At 41.1% G+C, this 16,632-nt stretch overlaps 1 protein-coding gene across 1 annotated transcript in view; it reads right to left on the bottom strand.

The window, feature by feature from the left end:
- LOC127433126 (citron rho-interacting kinase-like) overlaps nucleotides 1-16,632 on the bottom strand; it is a 154,815-nt gene that overhangs the window by 64,334 nt on the left and 73,849 nt on the right. The window contains exons 14-15 of the mRNA XM_051684799.1: nucleotides 1,939-2,109; nucleotides 1,802-1,855 (exon numbers count right to left, since the gene is read on the bottom strand). Coding sequence (XP_051540759.1) covers nucleotides 1,802-1,855; nucleotides 1,939-2,109 — 225 coding nt within the window. The remainder of the gene's footprint in view (nucleotides 1-1,801; nucleotides 1,856-1,938; nucleotides 2,110-16,632) is intronic.

Raw genomic sequence — 16,632 nt, 5'->3', positions numbered from 1 at the left:
AGAACGTCAGCTGCAGACGGACACTCTTATACTGTAGCATAATGATCACTGTAGACGAACGCGGTAATTACAGTGAGTAAATTCAAATGTCAGAGTACGTTAAGTCCATAACAGAGGCAAACAAATGTTTTGCACCAGAACAAACAACGTGTCTGAAACTAGAGATAAGTATCAACATGAAAGCATACACCCTTTTTCTTTCTACACACATCTTATTGTGCATGCTTCAGTATATGTTGTTATTCCAAAGAAAAAATGTTTGACTTCGTAATGTTTTACAAAAATGTAATCACTTGCTCCACCTCTGAAACAACTTTTCTTTTCGGCCGACATCATCAATCCCTCTTGTTTTCAACCACCTGTCACACCATCCTGTCAAGTCCTAATGGATCAAATCAAGTCCCAACCTACTTTTTTTCTTGTTTACTCAGAAATACAGTACATTTAAGTGAAAAGCTTTGAGAAAGAGTTTTATTTTTTATATGGCAGGTTTCAAAAGTATTTAGGTCATTGACAAATAAGGTTGTTAGAGGAGTAAAAACTAAGAAATCTATTGAACATCTTGTTTTAAAAAACACTTGAATCAAGTTCTTTGTGTCCAATTTGGTTTCATGATTTTTTTAAAAACATTTATAGCATTTTCTACCAAAAACATTTTTATTAAATTACTTAAAAAATGTAATGTGGCGTAACCATCAAGTAAAAGGTATTAAAATACTTCCCATTCACCTTGAGATCATTAATCATTAATTTCAAAAAAGTTTTCAAACACATTTTAAGGTAAAAATTTTTTTTTTTTTTTTAATAAATAGCATGAATTTTTGAGTCAAAAATATCAATAAGTTTTCTCAGGGTTGGTTACACCACATGACTACGATTTGGTGAACAAAAGTGTTTTTAAATATTAATCATATTTTAAAACACAATTGCTTCACTGCTTATTTTATAAATAAATAATAAAATATTATTCTGCACTACTAATGCAAACATTTCTTTTTTCAAGAAATTCAGCTTTTAATGAGACTTTTTACTGTCTCCAGACGGTTACGCCACATGACATTTTTTACTTTAAGCCCCAGAAACATATCAAAATTACTTAGAAACTGAAAATATGCTCATCATAGAAGAGGTGTATACTAGAAATTGTGTCGTGTAAATTGCATTTTCTTTTTTTGTCTTTTTAATCATTTTAAAAGCTCTAGACAAAATAAATAATAATTTAAAACAAAATTGCGTCACATCATTGACACCTTAAACAGTTCTCCACCTTTTCTATTGGACATTAAAAAGTTCTGATGTCTTCGATTTCTCATATAAAGTAGCTATATCTTTCTTTTCTACTTCTAATAAATCATCTACATCATCAGTTATCAGCCATAATAGAAACAAATATTATTGGGTCTTAGTATAGAAGATTTTCACATCATTGCATCTCTATTTGACACACTCTGTACTGAATCTGCACACATGTCTGTAAACATTAGAGGCCCCAAAAAACATATTAATGTCCACAAATAGCTTTAAAACAACAACAACAACAACAACATTTTAGCAATGTAGAGTATCATTCAAAACAGTTTGACTGACTGACGGTTGACTCAGTTTGGTTCTCATCACACTCTTCATTAAAAACATTCATTAATTCATTAAGAGCTTCCACTCCAAATGATACTGCTTGAACAGAGAGAGTACTCAGTGATTGACACCCACATCAAAACACACACATGTGGCATGGCTTCACTGGTTCAGCATGTGTTTGACAGACAGTTGGCGTTTAGTGAAGATGTCTGCGGTCACTCACCTTCTCCAGTTTAGACAGCACTTCCTCCACCTCAGCTTTGCCCTGCTCCTTCGCCTGAAACACAACATACAAAAACAACACTTTAATTCAAAGGACACAATTTCCTGGTATAATCTCAACCAGTCACACACACAAACCTTCTGGATCCTCTGCTGGTATTCTGCAGCTTTCCTCTTCAGTTCTTCGCTGGTCAGCCGTGACTCTCGTAGCTCGCTCTCATACAGATCGCTGCGGCGGCGAGCGGCGGACAGATCCTCCTCCAGCTGTCTGATGGTCACCTGCATCTCCTCCAGCTGAGCGTGATACTCCTGAACACACACACACACACACACATCCTCACGTCAATCATTTAGAGTCAACCCAACTAATACACACACATCAAAGCGTGATACTCCTGAGTGATTTAAAGACAAAATGAAGAAGAGATCAGACTACCAATGTTGTACCATTTTTGGACATTTATCATGGTATTCTTTGAAATACCTTGGAGTACCATGTAAACAGAGGTCAAACTGGGCTGGAACACCCTTTCATTTCTAATATACATCCATAAAATGTCATTGGGTTTATTAGAAGTTATATAAGCGGTAAAGGTGGACCGATATATCAGTTTTACTGATTAATCGGTGCCGATTAATGGATTAGTGCCTTTTTGAAACTATCGGTAATCAGCAAAAATCTATACCGATTGTTGTTGTTTTTTTCTTTATTCCTCTGTGTTCCTCAGGTGCTGGAAGATTACACAGGTAGAACGACTTTGTTCTACAGTATAAAACCAATCACATGGGGATTCACTGTATGTAAATCTTTCATCATTGACAATATTCATCCATATATTTGTCCTTACTTCAATGCATATTTTGTTATTTTGATTAGATAATCAAGTGTTCTAAAATTAAGCGAGAGCAGGCAAAAAAAAAAGAAACGAAAGTGACTATACAGAAATGTGCCCCGTCAGCTCATACATCTTATTACTCATTAAACCACATCTAAAACATATACTGTATGTATATATATATACATGCAAAATTAATTGCTGTGGATTGTAGGCCAATGATAGGCTTATGTTCAATAATATGGAAATAAACAATATATTGGATTCTAAAGCCAGTTTTTGTGTTGTCTTATCAATGCTTTACTTGCCTCCTACAATAAAGTAATGCATTGTGAATTATTATTTTTTATTAAAAAAATATAAATGAATATATATATATATACACACACACACACACACACACACACACACACACACATATACATACATCCACACAGTATATATATATATATATCATTTGTAATTATTTAAATAAAATTCTAATTATTTAATCATTATATATTGAATTATTGTTATTTGAGGGTCTTTCTCAGCAAATATTTATTATATGCGATTAATTGCGATTATTAATCGGCAAACCACGTGATCGATTGACATCCCAAATACAGGTGCATCTCAATAAATTAGAATGTCGTGGAAAAGTTCATTTATTTCAGTAATTCAACTCAGATTGTGAAACTCGTGTATTAAATAAATTCAATGCACACAGACTGAAGTAGTTTAAGTCTTTGGTTCTTTTAATTGTGATGATTTTGGCTCACATTTAACAAAAACCCACCAATTCACTATCTCAAAAAATTAGAATATGGTGACATGCCAATCAGCTAATCAACTCAAAACACCTGCAAAGGTTTCCTGAGCCTTCAAAACGGTCTCTCAGTTTGGTTCACTAGGCTACACAATCATGGGGAAGACTGCTGATCTGACAGTTGTCCAGAAGACAATCATTGACACCCTTCACAAGGAGGGTAAGCCACAAACTTTCATTGCCAAAGAAGCTGGCTGTTCACAGAGTGCTGTATCCAAGCATGTTAACAGAAAGTTGAGTGGAAGGAAAAAGTGTGGAAGAAAAAGATGCACAACCAACCGAGAGAACTGCAGCCTTATGAGGATTGTCAAGCAAAATCGATTCAAGAATTTGGGTGAACTTCACAAGGAATGGACTGAGGCTGGGGTCAAGGCATCAAGAGCCACCACACACAGACATGTCAAGGAATTTGGCTACAGTTGTTGTATTCCTCTTGTTAAGCCACTCCTGAACCACAGACAACGTCAGAGGCGTCTTACCTGGGCTAAGGAGAAGAAGAACTGGACTGTTGCCCAGTGGTCCAAAGTCCTCTTTTCAGATGAGAGCAAGTTTTGTATTTCATTTGGAAACCAAGGTCCTAGAGTCTGGAGGAAGGGTGGAGAAGCTCATAGCCCAAGTTGCTTGAAGTCCAGTGTTAAGTTTCCACAGTCTGTGATGATTTGGGGTGCAATGTCATCTGCTGGTGTTGGTCCATTGTGTTTTTTGAAAACCAAAGTCACTGCACCCGTTTACCAAGAAATTTTGGAGCACTTCATGCCTCCTTCTGCTGACCAGCTTTTTAAAGATGCTGATTTCATTTTCCAGCAGGATTTGGCACCTGCCCACACTGCCAAAAGCACCAAAAGTTGGTTACATGACCATGGTGTTGGTGTGCTTGACTGGCCAGCAAACTCACCAGACCTGAACCCCATAGAGAATCTATGGGGTATTGTCAAGAGGAAAATGAGAAACAAGAGACCAAAAAATGCAGATGAGCTGAAGGCCACTGTCAAAGAAACCTGGGCTTCCATACCACCTCAGCAGTGCCACAAACTGATCACCTCCATGCCACGCCGAATTGAGGCAGTAATTAAAGCAAAAGGAGCCCCTACCAAGTATTGAGTACATATACAGTAAATGAACATACTTTCCAGAAGGCCAACAATTCACTAAAAATGTTTTTTTTATTGGTCTTATGATGTATTCTAATTTTTTGAGATAGTGAATTGGTGGGTTTTTGTTAAATGTGAGCCAAAATCATCGCAATTAAAAGAACCAAAGACTTAAACTACTTCAGTATGTGTGCATTGAATTTATTTAATACACGAGTTTCACAATTTGAGTTGAATTACTGAAATAAATGAACTTTTCCACGACATTCTAATTTATTGAGATGCACCTGTATATACACAAAACCCATAATCTGGTGAATATTTAGGCTTTAAAATAGAGCACTGTCATGGAGTTCTCACTTATTTCAAAATAAGAGTCCCAGGTGTGTTTCAGGCCTTGTTTATAGTCAAAATTTGGTGTTATTCACCAAACAAATGCTCTGGTCATTATTGGGATTTTGGTGCAGTAAAATATATCTGGAATTTTTATTCATTCTGGACTCTTGTAGTCTCTATATCTGTGGACGTCATAGTAAGAAAGAACATTCTTTGAATCAGTTTCAAAAACTATTGGTTGATTAATTAGTTATCTGCCTTTTCCATCACATTAGTTATTTGTATCTGCAAAATCCATCATCAGTCGTACTCTAATACGCGGGAGGGTTTTTAAAGACAGAACCGTTTGTGTCAAAATCAAAGAATCACATCACTGGAGCAATGTCAAGTCATATATTGCTTAAGGCACCACAATCAGCACCAGATTTTAGGGTTCTCCCAAAATCCCAAATTAATAGCTGCAATAGCTGTAATAAACTCCACATGTGTTTTTTCACCTGTTGAGTTCCAATAAACACTGCTTATGGCTGTCAGACGAGTTAATGAGGGTTTAAATTTGTAAAATGCATTTCAAAGAAAGACTGAAATATAATGAAATACTGTCAACGTGAAAGATTATTGGCTTATATTCTCTCACCAAAGCCAACAGGTCAAACCAGGTTAATTAAACTGAGATTTGAGGTCTGTGGGAAAACAGCTTCCTTTTCAGTAATCTGAATCAGTTTAATTGAATCTTTTGAAGACTGAAAAGGAATTTCTTCAGTCAATTTGGAGTAAAAGTCATTTTGGTATTTAGAGTTTACAAAGTGCACTTCCCTTTGAAAGTGTTTGGTCAAGATTAAAATTACACTATTTACTAGAGTATCACAGTTCCCATAGTGAAAAAACTTTGATACCTGGCTAAAGAACACTGTTGGTCAAACAGATGTAAGGGGATTGAGAAAGGTTATGGAGGGTTTTTTAAAAGTGTAATTAAAAACCAATAAAGCATTAAAATCAGACACTGTGAGTCATGGAAGCTACTGCGGACACACGCTGATGTTTGAAATGGAATGCTGTGTAAATAAAAGAGAACACTGAGACATTAAGAATGTAAAATGTCAGAATTGATCTAGTAAACAGTTCTAGTAACAGTTTAGAGGGTGGTAAATGTTAACAGTCACTGGACAGCTGAACAGGTCAGATGTGAATCTCTCTCACACACACATATGATACAAGAACGATTGTGCAAGAGAGAGAGAAAGATTGACACTAATAAATGAGAAGGAAAACAGAATATGCACTGACACACACTTTGCATCAATCAAAGCACTAAAGCAGTCTCATCATGACAATTGACCACATTCTGTGTGTGTGTGTGTGTGTGTGTGTGTGTGTGTGTGGACATTTAAGAGAGCAAAAAGAGGAGAAAGTTAATAAGTGATCCTGTCAAGATAAATGACAGGAAAGAAATGGTGAGCAGGAAAGGGAAAAGAAGAACAGGAAGTAAAGGGAAAATGTGAGCAAAGAGGAAAATGAAAAGGGGCTCTATTTTCGTGAAAAACGAGGAATCATGACCCCAAAACCAGTTTCCCCGGTCCTGACCTTTCAACCCGCTGGTTTTCGCTAACCCTCTCCGCTCTCCCCAACAAGCGGTGAATCTGCTACTGAGGGTGTGGGCGTGAAGTCTGGGCCGGTCTGTTGGCGCTCCGGGGAACCTGCGCACTTCCAGGACCGATGCCCCACGATGGAGGTTGAGACATTGGTCTGGATCCCCAACATGCCACAGGCCGCCCCTGAACGAGCAGGAGCATTCCGGATACCTGTGAGTATTAAGGGGGGTACATACCAAACCTTGGTGGATTCAGAATGTAATCAAACCTCCATTCACCGAAGCTTGGTTCAGTCTGAGGCTTTGGATATAGGCCGGCGGGTGAAGGTAAGGTGTGTGCACGGGGATATTCACGATTACCCGTTAGTGACAGTCATTCAATTTCGGGGAAAAGTATAGTGTCGAGGCTGCGGTTAGTCCCTGCCTCTCCCATCCACTATTTTTGGGTACGAATTGGCTGGAATTTACAACATTATTGAGGGGAATATGTGTGGATGGGTCCTGCAACAAAACGTATCGGTGTGTGGTGTGTGATTTGATGGCTGGGGAGGCGGTGCCAGGGTCGTCTATGTCAGCTCCACGTCAGGAAGGGGGAATTCTTCCCCAGCCCTTAGAGGATTCCATGCAGGGGATTTCCCGCTGGAGCAGATGTGAGACGAGGCCCTTCGGCATGCCTTTGATCAAGTGAAAGTGATTGATTGTCAACACCTCCAGCCAGACATTGCACTCGCATATCCGTATTTTTCAATTATCAAGGATCGGTTCTATCGAGTGACGCAGGACGCTCAGATAAAGGAGGATACAACCCAACTGTTAATACCACATTGCCGTCAGGAAATGTTATTCCAGATGGCTCATTATAATCCAATGGCAGGTCACTTATGGCAGGAAAAAACACTAAACTGTCTGATGGCCCATTTCTATTGGCCAGGCATTCGCGGGGATATCCGCTGGTGGTGTGCAGCATGCTGTGAATGTCAGCTGGTGAATCCACCAGCCACCCCAAAAGCACCACTGCACCCCCTTCCATTGATCGAGGTCCCGAAAGAATTGGCATGGACCTCGTCGGGCCATTAGAACGGACGGCACCTGGGCATCGCTTTGTGTTGGTTCTGGTGGACTACGCAACGTGATATCTGGAAGTGGTGCCTCTGCGGAACATTTCAGCGCAAAGTGTTGTGGAGGCACTCTTCAGAATAATCTCCCGAGCGGGGATTCCGAAAGAAATCCTCACTGAACAGGGCACTATGTTTATGTCACGTACACTACGCGGACTGTATGAATTATTGGGGATTAAATCAATTCGGACCAGCATTTACCACCCCCAAACAGATGACTTAGTCGAACGATTTAATTAGACCCTAAAGAATATTATTTGTAAGTTTGTGCGTGAAAACGCTCGAAATTGGGACAAGTGGCTCGAGCCCCTATTATTTGCAGTACGAGAGGTCCTGCAAGCCTCCATGGGATTCTCCCCATTTGAATTATTGTATGGGCGTCGACCGCACACTGTGCTCGACGTCCTACGGGAAAATTGGGAGGAGGGACCTTCAAACAGCAAAAACGAAATTCAATATGTTCTTGACCTGAGAGCAAAACTCCACACACTGGGGCAACTAACACAGGAGAATTTGCTCCAGGCTCAATAATGTCAAAGCCGGCTGTATAATAGGTGTACTCAACTATGGGAATTTACACCGGGAGATAAAGTTCTTGTACTGCTCCACTCATCAAGCTCTAAATGACTTGTCAATTGACAAGGGCCCTTTGAGGTCACATGGCGGGTTGGGGAAATCGATTATGAGGTTAAACGAAAGCATAGAGGCGGAGCACATCAGATTTACCACCTCAACCTCCTAAAACTGTGGAGAGAGACAGTCCCCGTGACTTTGGCGACAGTGGTTCCAGAGATGGAGAAGCTCGGACCGGAGGTGAACTTAAAAGTCACCGATCGAGTCACCCCGGTCAGAGGTTGCGCTAGAAAAAATATTTATCCGTCACTTTGACGGACTGAGTTGTAAAATTTCCGTAATGGTCTGTTTTTATCCATCATACTTGTTTAAATTTTATAAGTACTTATAAGTACATTCAGGGGCGTTGCATCCATTATAATGGCATATACATGACAGTGGATAGGCTTAATGATATTTTTGACTCTCCATGCGCAAGTCTGGTGAAACCAAGGAATTCTTGGGTGAAAGTAGCTACCTGTCAATCAACCGCTGCGTTAAAACAAGATTTTTAAAATTGTACCAGTACATGCTGCTTTTAAATGAAATAAACGTCCAATCGGAAAATGCAAAGGTTCATGGAACTTCTTCAGAGCTTATTTAGTAGAGACGGGCCACTTCTGTTAAAATGAATGGGAGAAATTGGTACGGTCAAGGGATGTAGAAAGAAGTCCCGCCTTACAGGTAAAAGAGCCAATCACCTTTTAGATACAGACATCACCTGTCAATGAACTCTAGAATGTGCATGCGCATTAGCTATACAAGTATGCCGGGACAATTGCATTTTATAGCGTAATATGAGGTTAAAGAATCACAATTTATGATTCCAGTATTGTCAGATTTTATTGCTGATTTGAAATATGTTCTTTGATCATAATCTTGACCAACCATTTTTGAGATTTTGGTGTTCTCCCATTCAAATAGATAGGAGCTGCACTGGCATGACTGGAAATAGCCTCCCGAGAGCATTCATGAGATGGCCAACAGTGGACTGACTTGCTAGAAAGACTTTGGCTTCTTCAGTGTGCCTGATAGCCTACAACAATAAAGTCACAGATGAGAAGCACACACATCTCTGAAGCTCTAATGCAGCTCTAAAATGACTGACAATTCTGCTCTAAACGTAGGCTAATGTTTGCACTTAGATGCCAATAATTGGCTGAAATTATGTGCTGCTTTTTCGCACTTTCATTTTAACACTATACTTTGTGCTTTATTAAAAAGTGACACATTAATAATGCATTAACACACTAACATAATGACTGATGTATGCAGTCAATTATTCAGACCTCTCCTCGAAATCCGAACACAACTGGCCAAAAGAGATGCATACTACCAGGTGTTAATGGTGAAGTTAATACACATCTTAATACAAGGCAATAAACATGGCACACACACACATGCAGCAGGAGTGTGTGTGAGAGAGACAGTGAAGTCAAAATTGATGCACCAGGTGAAAATGTTTTGTTATTTTTTATCTGTCAAAATGACGGACAGCATTTGAATTTTTCTGTCAATCTTTCAAATAATCGGTAAATGACAGAAAATTTTCGGTTAACGCAACCCCTGATATGGGATGGTGAGACCACCTCTCACCATCCCATATCACGGAGGTTGCAAGGAGGATTCTCCGACGTGTTCTCGCCTCTTCCTGGTCGTATGAATCACATAGAGCACCATATCTAAACAACTCCAGGGGTAGTGGTACGTAGACGTCCCTACCGATTACCCAAACAAGAATAAACAAGTGGTATGGGAGGAATTGAAGGCCATGCTATATATGGGGGTAATAGAAAAATCCCACAGTGACTGGGCCAGCCCAGTGGTGTTGGTTCTGAAGAGTGACGGCTCAGTCCGGTTCTGTGTGGATTATAGAAAAGTCAATGCAGTGTCTAAATTTGTTGCATACCCGATGCCTCGGATTGATGAACTGCTCGATCGGTTAGGCGCGGCTCACTTTTATTCGACACTGGATTTGACAAAGGGATATTGGCAGAGCCCCTTAATTCCCATGAAAAAAAAACAGCATTTTCCACACCATTTGGCTTCCACCAATTTGTCACCCTTCCTTTCGGTTTGTTCGGGGCCCCGGCTACATTTCAGCAGCTCATGGACAGAATCCTCAGACCACACAGCGCTTACGCCACTGCCTATGTGGATGGCATCATTAATTTACAGTAATGACTGGCAACGGCACCTGCAGCATCTGAGGGCTGTCCTGAAGCCGTTGAGACAGACAGGACCTACCCTAAGAAGTGTGCAATTGGAGGGTGGAAGTATGGTATCTGGGCTTCCAATTGGGTCATGGACAGGTGTGGCCCCAAATTGATAAGACCGCAGTGATTGCAGCCTGCCCAAGAATTAAGACCAAAAAGGAGGTGAGACAATTCCTAGGGCTGGCTGGCTATTATCGTAGGTTTGTGCCTAACTATTCGACCTTCACCAGCCCGCTGCCTGATCTTACTAAAAAGGGGGCACCAGATCCATTCCAGTGGACGGAGCCGTGTCAGCAGGAGTTCACGCAGGTGAAAGATTGTGGCGGGCTGTTGTTACACTCTCCTGACTTCTCTCTCCCTTTTATCTTGCAGACGGATGCATTGGACAGGGGGTTGGGAGTGGTATTGTCCCAGATTGTGGAGGGGGAGGAGTGTCTCGTGCTGTACATTAGTCGTAAGCTCTCGGTGAGAGACTAAGTACAGCACGATAGAGGAGTGGTCCTCACCCTCCGGTACTATCTGTTGGGCCATGCTTTCACCCTCTGTTTGGACAACGCCCCACTCTACTGGCTCCATCGCATGAAGGATGCCAACGCGTGAATCACCCGTTGGTATCTAGCTCTCCAGCCTTTTAAGTTCGAGGTGGTCCACAGGCCATGGGCCTCCAGAAATTGGGGGGGGTAAGTGACAGGTCGGATGGCTCCCCGGCCTGAGTCAGGTGATGGGGGTATGTGGTGATGTGGCCATGGCCGTGGCCAAGTGACGTCTGTGGAGAGCGTGGCCTGGAGAGGAAGAATGGTAAGGATTGACACCTGTGGGAAATTATCTCTAACAGCTGTTTTGTGTTGCAGTGAGAACTAGCTTTTGTTGCTACTGCTGACTTCCGCCATTTGATTTTGCAAACAACTAATTGATTGAAACCTCGATTCCTGGTCTTCATTCCAAGCTTACTGGTCTATGGGCCCAAGCTGTATTCCCTTACACTGTGCTTAATTCTTCTGTTAAAACTTGTGTATTATTTGACCTGTAAAGTTGTTTAAATATAGCCAACTACATATAAATGCACGGATAATTACAGTGTCATTTATTTAATAATTCATGAGGGAATTTACTCAGTGTGATCGCTATTTACATGTTTGCGGAGGTAGGAAAGATTGACGACATCAGCAACACAATAAAGAGCAGAGGGGCTCTTGGCAGAGGGTCCATTTCACATCACGGAAAATGCAGCGTTTTATTAACAAGCTCTTCCTCATTAGAACCTGAGGTGCGCTCTCTCTCCCCTGGCGCGCACAGTCAGAAAGAGCGCTTTCATCCATGACCGTGAGAAAATGGCGCCTTTAAATGCAAAAAATGTATTTCTTCTCCTGAGTTTAACTCGAGTCGTCCCGTGTTCTGTGTTAATTTTTTTCCTTCTTTGTCTCTTGCTTTCAGTCTCACATGCAGCCAGGAGGAGTGCACGCAGATATTTATATACCATGATATAGACGGTATAGAACAATCTTTACCGGTTGACACTATTCCATCGCCATGATATTTATCGCCATACACCCCCAGCCCTACGAGACAGTTACCTTCGGTTTAAGACACAGTCAAACCATATAAACAGAGATTAGTGATTGTTAGAGGAAAGCTTGTAGATTAAATAAAATCAAACGAATAAAGGACGAGTTGTTTTGGATTGATCGATTCGACTGGGAGAGAATGATACTTAAATCGACTTAATCAGAATAAAGCATTGACATGTATCCTCCAGCATTCACTCCAGTTGCTTTTCTTCTAGCAGTCTCTTGTAACCATACATTTTTTAAGAAGCAGCCTTTTCCAGATCCCATTGTAGTCAGAGTTCAAAAACAAGCAAAATGGGAATATCCACCAAATCCTTGTTTTTTAGTTCACTGAGAGAGACATTATTCCCCATAAAGCCTGGAGCTAATGTTTATAACACAGCAAGCCGTTGAGCTCCAGCCAGACAGATGACAAAAAAACACTCATGAGAGTTGTTTTCTTTTTTCAAGTCATTTTTCATCACACTGATCCAAACCATTAAGTAGTTCTTTGTTTACTTTAGCAGTTCATGAAAACATGTCACCAGTTTGACAACTGCTGTATAAGATTAGGAAGGCACTGGTGCTTAATGCTAATATTAAACCTACAAATGTTTTTTTTTTTTTAAGTTTGAGTTTAATATTAATGCTCATTACTTCTTATTACAATGCTGAACAATACTCTGCTACAGACCACAAAGCATCATAAACAATGATTCCTACTGTTTCCATGGAGACGAGATGTTTCACAGCGCACTTTCAGACCTTTCAACATATCTCCATGTCTCCTCTCTCAGCTCCCATCATTACTCAAAAGAACAGTCACGAATCCATTCCCTTCATAAAGGTCCAAATCGAAGAACCATTATGATTCATGAGCTCACAATCCTCAGATGAGAACGGACTTGAAAAGACACTCGTGCGTCTAACAAAATGAGCTTTGACAAATACGGTTAACCAAAAGAACACTTTCACAATGGACTCTGGTGCCTTTAATGGTTTTAAGATAAAAGTCTAAGACTTTTTTAAAGCAGAAAAGTAGGCCAGTGTGAAATTTTTAGTCTCAATATTTGTTTGTTGAATGTTGAGAAGTGTTCTGCTGCTATTTTGATCAGATCTCTCTGAAAGAGAATACATTATTTTAATCTGTAGGGACTAACCTGGTAAAATAATTGTTTAATAATGAACGTATAAAGAAAATAACTAGAATGTCAAATTAATCGCTAAGTCAAATGAATGGTTTCAGGGCCATTTCTGAGCATATGGGGTCATTGGATCATTGCATTTTCCCTTCCCTCTCGGGCCACAAGGGGGCCCCCTATACCTGTCTAACTGAGCCATTATGGATGCCTGAGTCTTACAGCTTTTAGTATATAAAGCATACACTGATCAGCCACAACATTAAAACCACTGATAGGTGAAGTGAATAACATCTATTATCTCTAGGGTGGGATATATTAGGCAGCAAGTGAACAGTCAGTTCTTGAATTTCATGTGTTGGAAGCAGGAAAAATGGGCAAGCGTAAGTATCTGAGTGACTTTGCAAGGGCCAAATTGTGATGGCTAGATGACTGGGTCAGACCATCTCCAAAATGGCAGGACTTGTGGGGTGTTCCCGGTATGCAGTGGTTAGTACCTACCAAAAGTGGCCCAAGGAAGGACAACCGGTGAACCGGCGACAGGGTTGTGGGCGCCCAAGGCTCACTGATACGTGTGGAGAGCGAAGGCTAGCCCGTCTGGTCCGATCCCACAGAAGAGCTACTGTAGCACAAATTGCTGGAAAACTTAATGATGGCCATGATAGAAGGGTTTCGAACACGCAGTGCATCACAGCTTGCTGCGTATGGGGCTGCCTAGCCGCAGACCGGTCAGAATGCCCATGATGACCCCTGTCCACCGCTGAAAGCGCCTACAATGGGCACGTGAGCATCAGAACTGGACCATGGAGCAATGGAAGAAGGAGGCCTGGTCTGATGAATCACATTTTCTTTTAGATCATGTAGACGGCCGTGTGCGTGTGTGTTGTTTACCTGGTGAAGAAATGGCAGCAGGATGCACTATGGGAAGAAGGCAGGCCTGCGGAGGCAGTGTGATGCTCTCGGCAATGTTCTGCTGGGAAACCTTGGGTCCTGGCATTCATGTGGATGTTACTTTAACACATACCACCTACCTTGAGATTATTGCAGACCATGTACACCCCTTCATGGCAATGGTATTCCCTGATGGCAATGGCCTCATTCAGCAGGATAAAGTGCCCTGCCACACTGCAAAAATTGTTCAGGAATGGTTTGAGGAGCATGACAAAGAGTTCAAGGTGTTGACTCGGCTTCCAAATTCCTCAGATCTCAATCCGATTGAGCATCTATGGGATGTGCTGGACCAACAAGTCCAATCCATGGACCAACAAGTCCAATCCACCTCTCAACTTACAGGACTTAAAGGACCTGCTGCTAACATCTTGGTGCAAGATACCACAGGACACCTTCAGAGGTCTTGAGGAGTCCATGCCTCGATGAGTCAGAGCTGTTTTGGTGGCACAAGTGGGACCTTCACGATATTAGGCGGGTAGTTTTAATGTTGTGGCTGATCTGTGTACACCGTGTACACTCTTCTTTGTGGGGCCCCCTGGTGGCTCGGGGGCCCTAAGTGGCCGCTTATAGCAAGAAACGGCCCTGAATGGTTTGTTTGTGGTGACACGTCTTGATATGGAACAAATTACTATTTCAACCATTTAGAAAAAACAGGGGCAATAGACCACAGGGAAGAAACGCTGAGAAAAAAAGGCAACATGATTTGTTTGTGGAGGAAATTAATGACGTGTGACGATTAGCGGTTAGCCACCATTTAGACAGGTCTCCTCGGCCTGTCCTCAATTACGGGTTGTGCGAATTAATGACTAATGAAGTTGAGCTAACACGGGACTGCGTCAGAGAGACAACTGACATCGTGTTCATCTAATGATGAGGTTAGCGGTGATGTGGTTCACCGATGAAGACGTCTCACAATGTGTTGAGACAGGGATTGGGTGAGATTTCATGATAAGGTTTGGGATAGTCGAGGTTGGTTAGAGAAAGAAACTGTATGGCCAGACAGAAATAACAAAGAAACAATTTACAAGCAAATACGTCCGAAACGATTAGTCGACGTTATCGACAACGTCGACAATAAAAAAAATTGTAGACAAAAAAAGTCGTTTGACTCATTTAACATAACATGAGATCATATAAAACTCTAAAGATGGTGCACGAGAGCAGCACTGCAGCTTGCGCCTGATTGAGGAGAGAAGACACAGCTCACAGTCCAGTAAATACAGAATCAGAGTTATCATGAAATAAAGTGGAGCTGGTCTCTGGCATTCCGCTTAAGCAAAACTTACAGAGGGTCTAAAAAGGAAACACCCTGGCATTGTATCTTTAATGCATCCTTTTCTCCCCAATTTGGAATGCCCAATTCCCAATGCGCTCTAAGTCTCCGTGGTGGCATAGTGACTCGCCTCAATCCGGGTGGTGGAGGACGAATCTCAGTTGCCTCCGCGTCTGAGACCGTCAATCCGCGCATCTTATCACGTGGCTTGTTGAGCGTGTTACCGCGGAGATATAGCACGTGTGCAGCTTCACGCTATTCTCCGCGGCATCCATGCATGACTCACCACGCACCCCACCGAGAACGAACCACATTATAGCGAACACGAGGAGGTTACCCCATGTGACTCTACCCTCCCTAGCAACCGGGCCAATTTGGTTGCTTAGGAGACCTGACTGGAGTCACTCAGCAACTCCAGGTATGGTAGTCAGCGTCAATACTTGCTGAGCTACCCAGGCCCCTCTTTAATGCATCCTTTATTAAAGTTCAAATAATAATGATGCGGTCAGCACCGCTTCTATTTGATGCGTAATTTGACCCAATCTAACGGGGAAAGACTGAAATTGCACCCGGCTGATGCACACTCTGGCGCAGGGATGCTCGTCCCTTGCGCACGAGTGCTGCAGCTCACTGATTTCTGAGAAAAGGGACAAAACATGTTTTAAATCTTAGTTTCTATTTTTAACACTAAATTATTTTGAAATTAATATATTTGTAGACAAAGGTCTCTGCTTATGGATCATTTTAGGGAACAGGCTTTTATAAAAAATATTTTTTCTTCCCAATTCCCAATTAAATCCATTTTAATTCTAGCTCATAAAGCTACAAAACTTGAATCAATTCATCTAGGATCTCTATCAAAGAGAAGGACTCATTCTTGCACAAGGCTGGGTTTTGATATAAATTCCTAATTCACACGCTCTTGGTTCGGATTTGATTCTAATTCACATTTGGGTATATTTCAGTTATAATGTTTATTTTGCTTACAAATGAAAGAAATTCTCTCTCAGCTAATGCTGTTAATTATACAGGGGACTTCTAACTAGGTACATTAAGAAAATATTAATTTGTAAATGTGTATTTTATCACTAGTCTGTCATCATTTTGGTCACATTTTAGCTGTTTAAAAATGTAAAAAAAAAATCAACATATTCCATCAATTAAAATGATGTCTTGAAATTGCATATTATATTGCACATTTATTGTTTTCATGCAAAATTGGTATTATTTACAATGTAGAGCAAGTGCTAAAAAAACGGTACTGTCTCTTTAAGAAGAGTGACAGTACCGCAAGTGTCTTACGGAAGTGTTTTG

This window comes from Myxocyprinus asiaticus, chromosome 4 (assembly GCF_019703515.2).
Source record: "Myxocyprinus asiaticus isolate MX2 ecotype Aquarium Trade chromosome 4, UBuf_Myxa_2, whole genome shotgun sequence".
Lineage (NCBI taxonomy): Eukaryota > Metazoa > Chordata > Actinopteri > Cypriniformes > Catostomidae > Myxocyprinus > Myxocyprinus asiaticus.
Note: the sequence above shows the minus strand (reverse complement) of the source record. Positions and strands in the feature narration are given on the sequence as shown.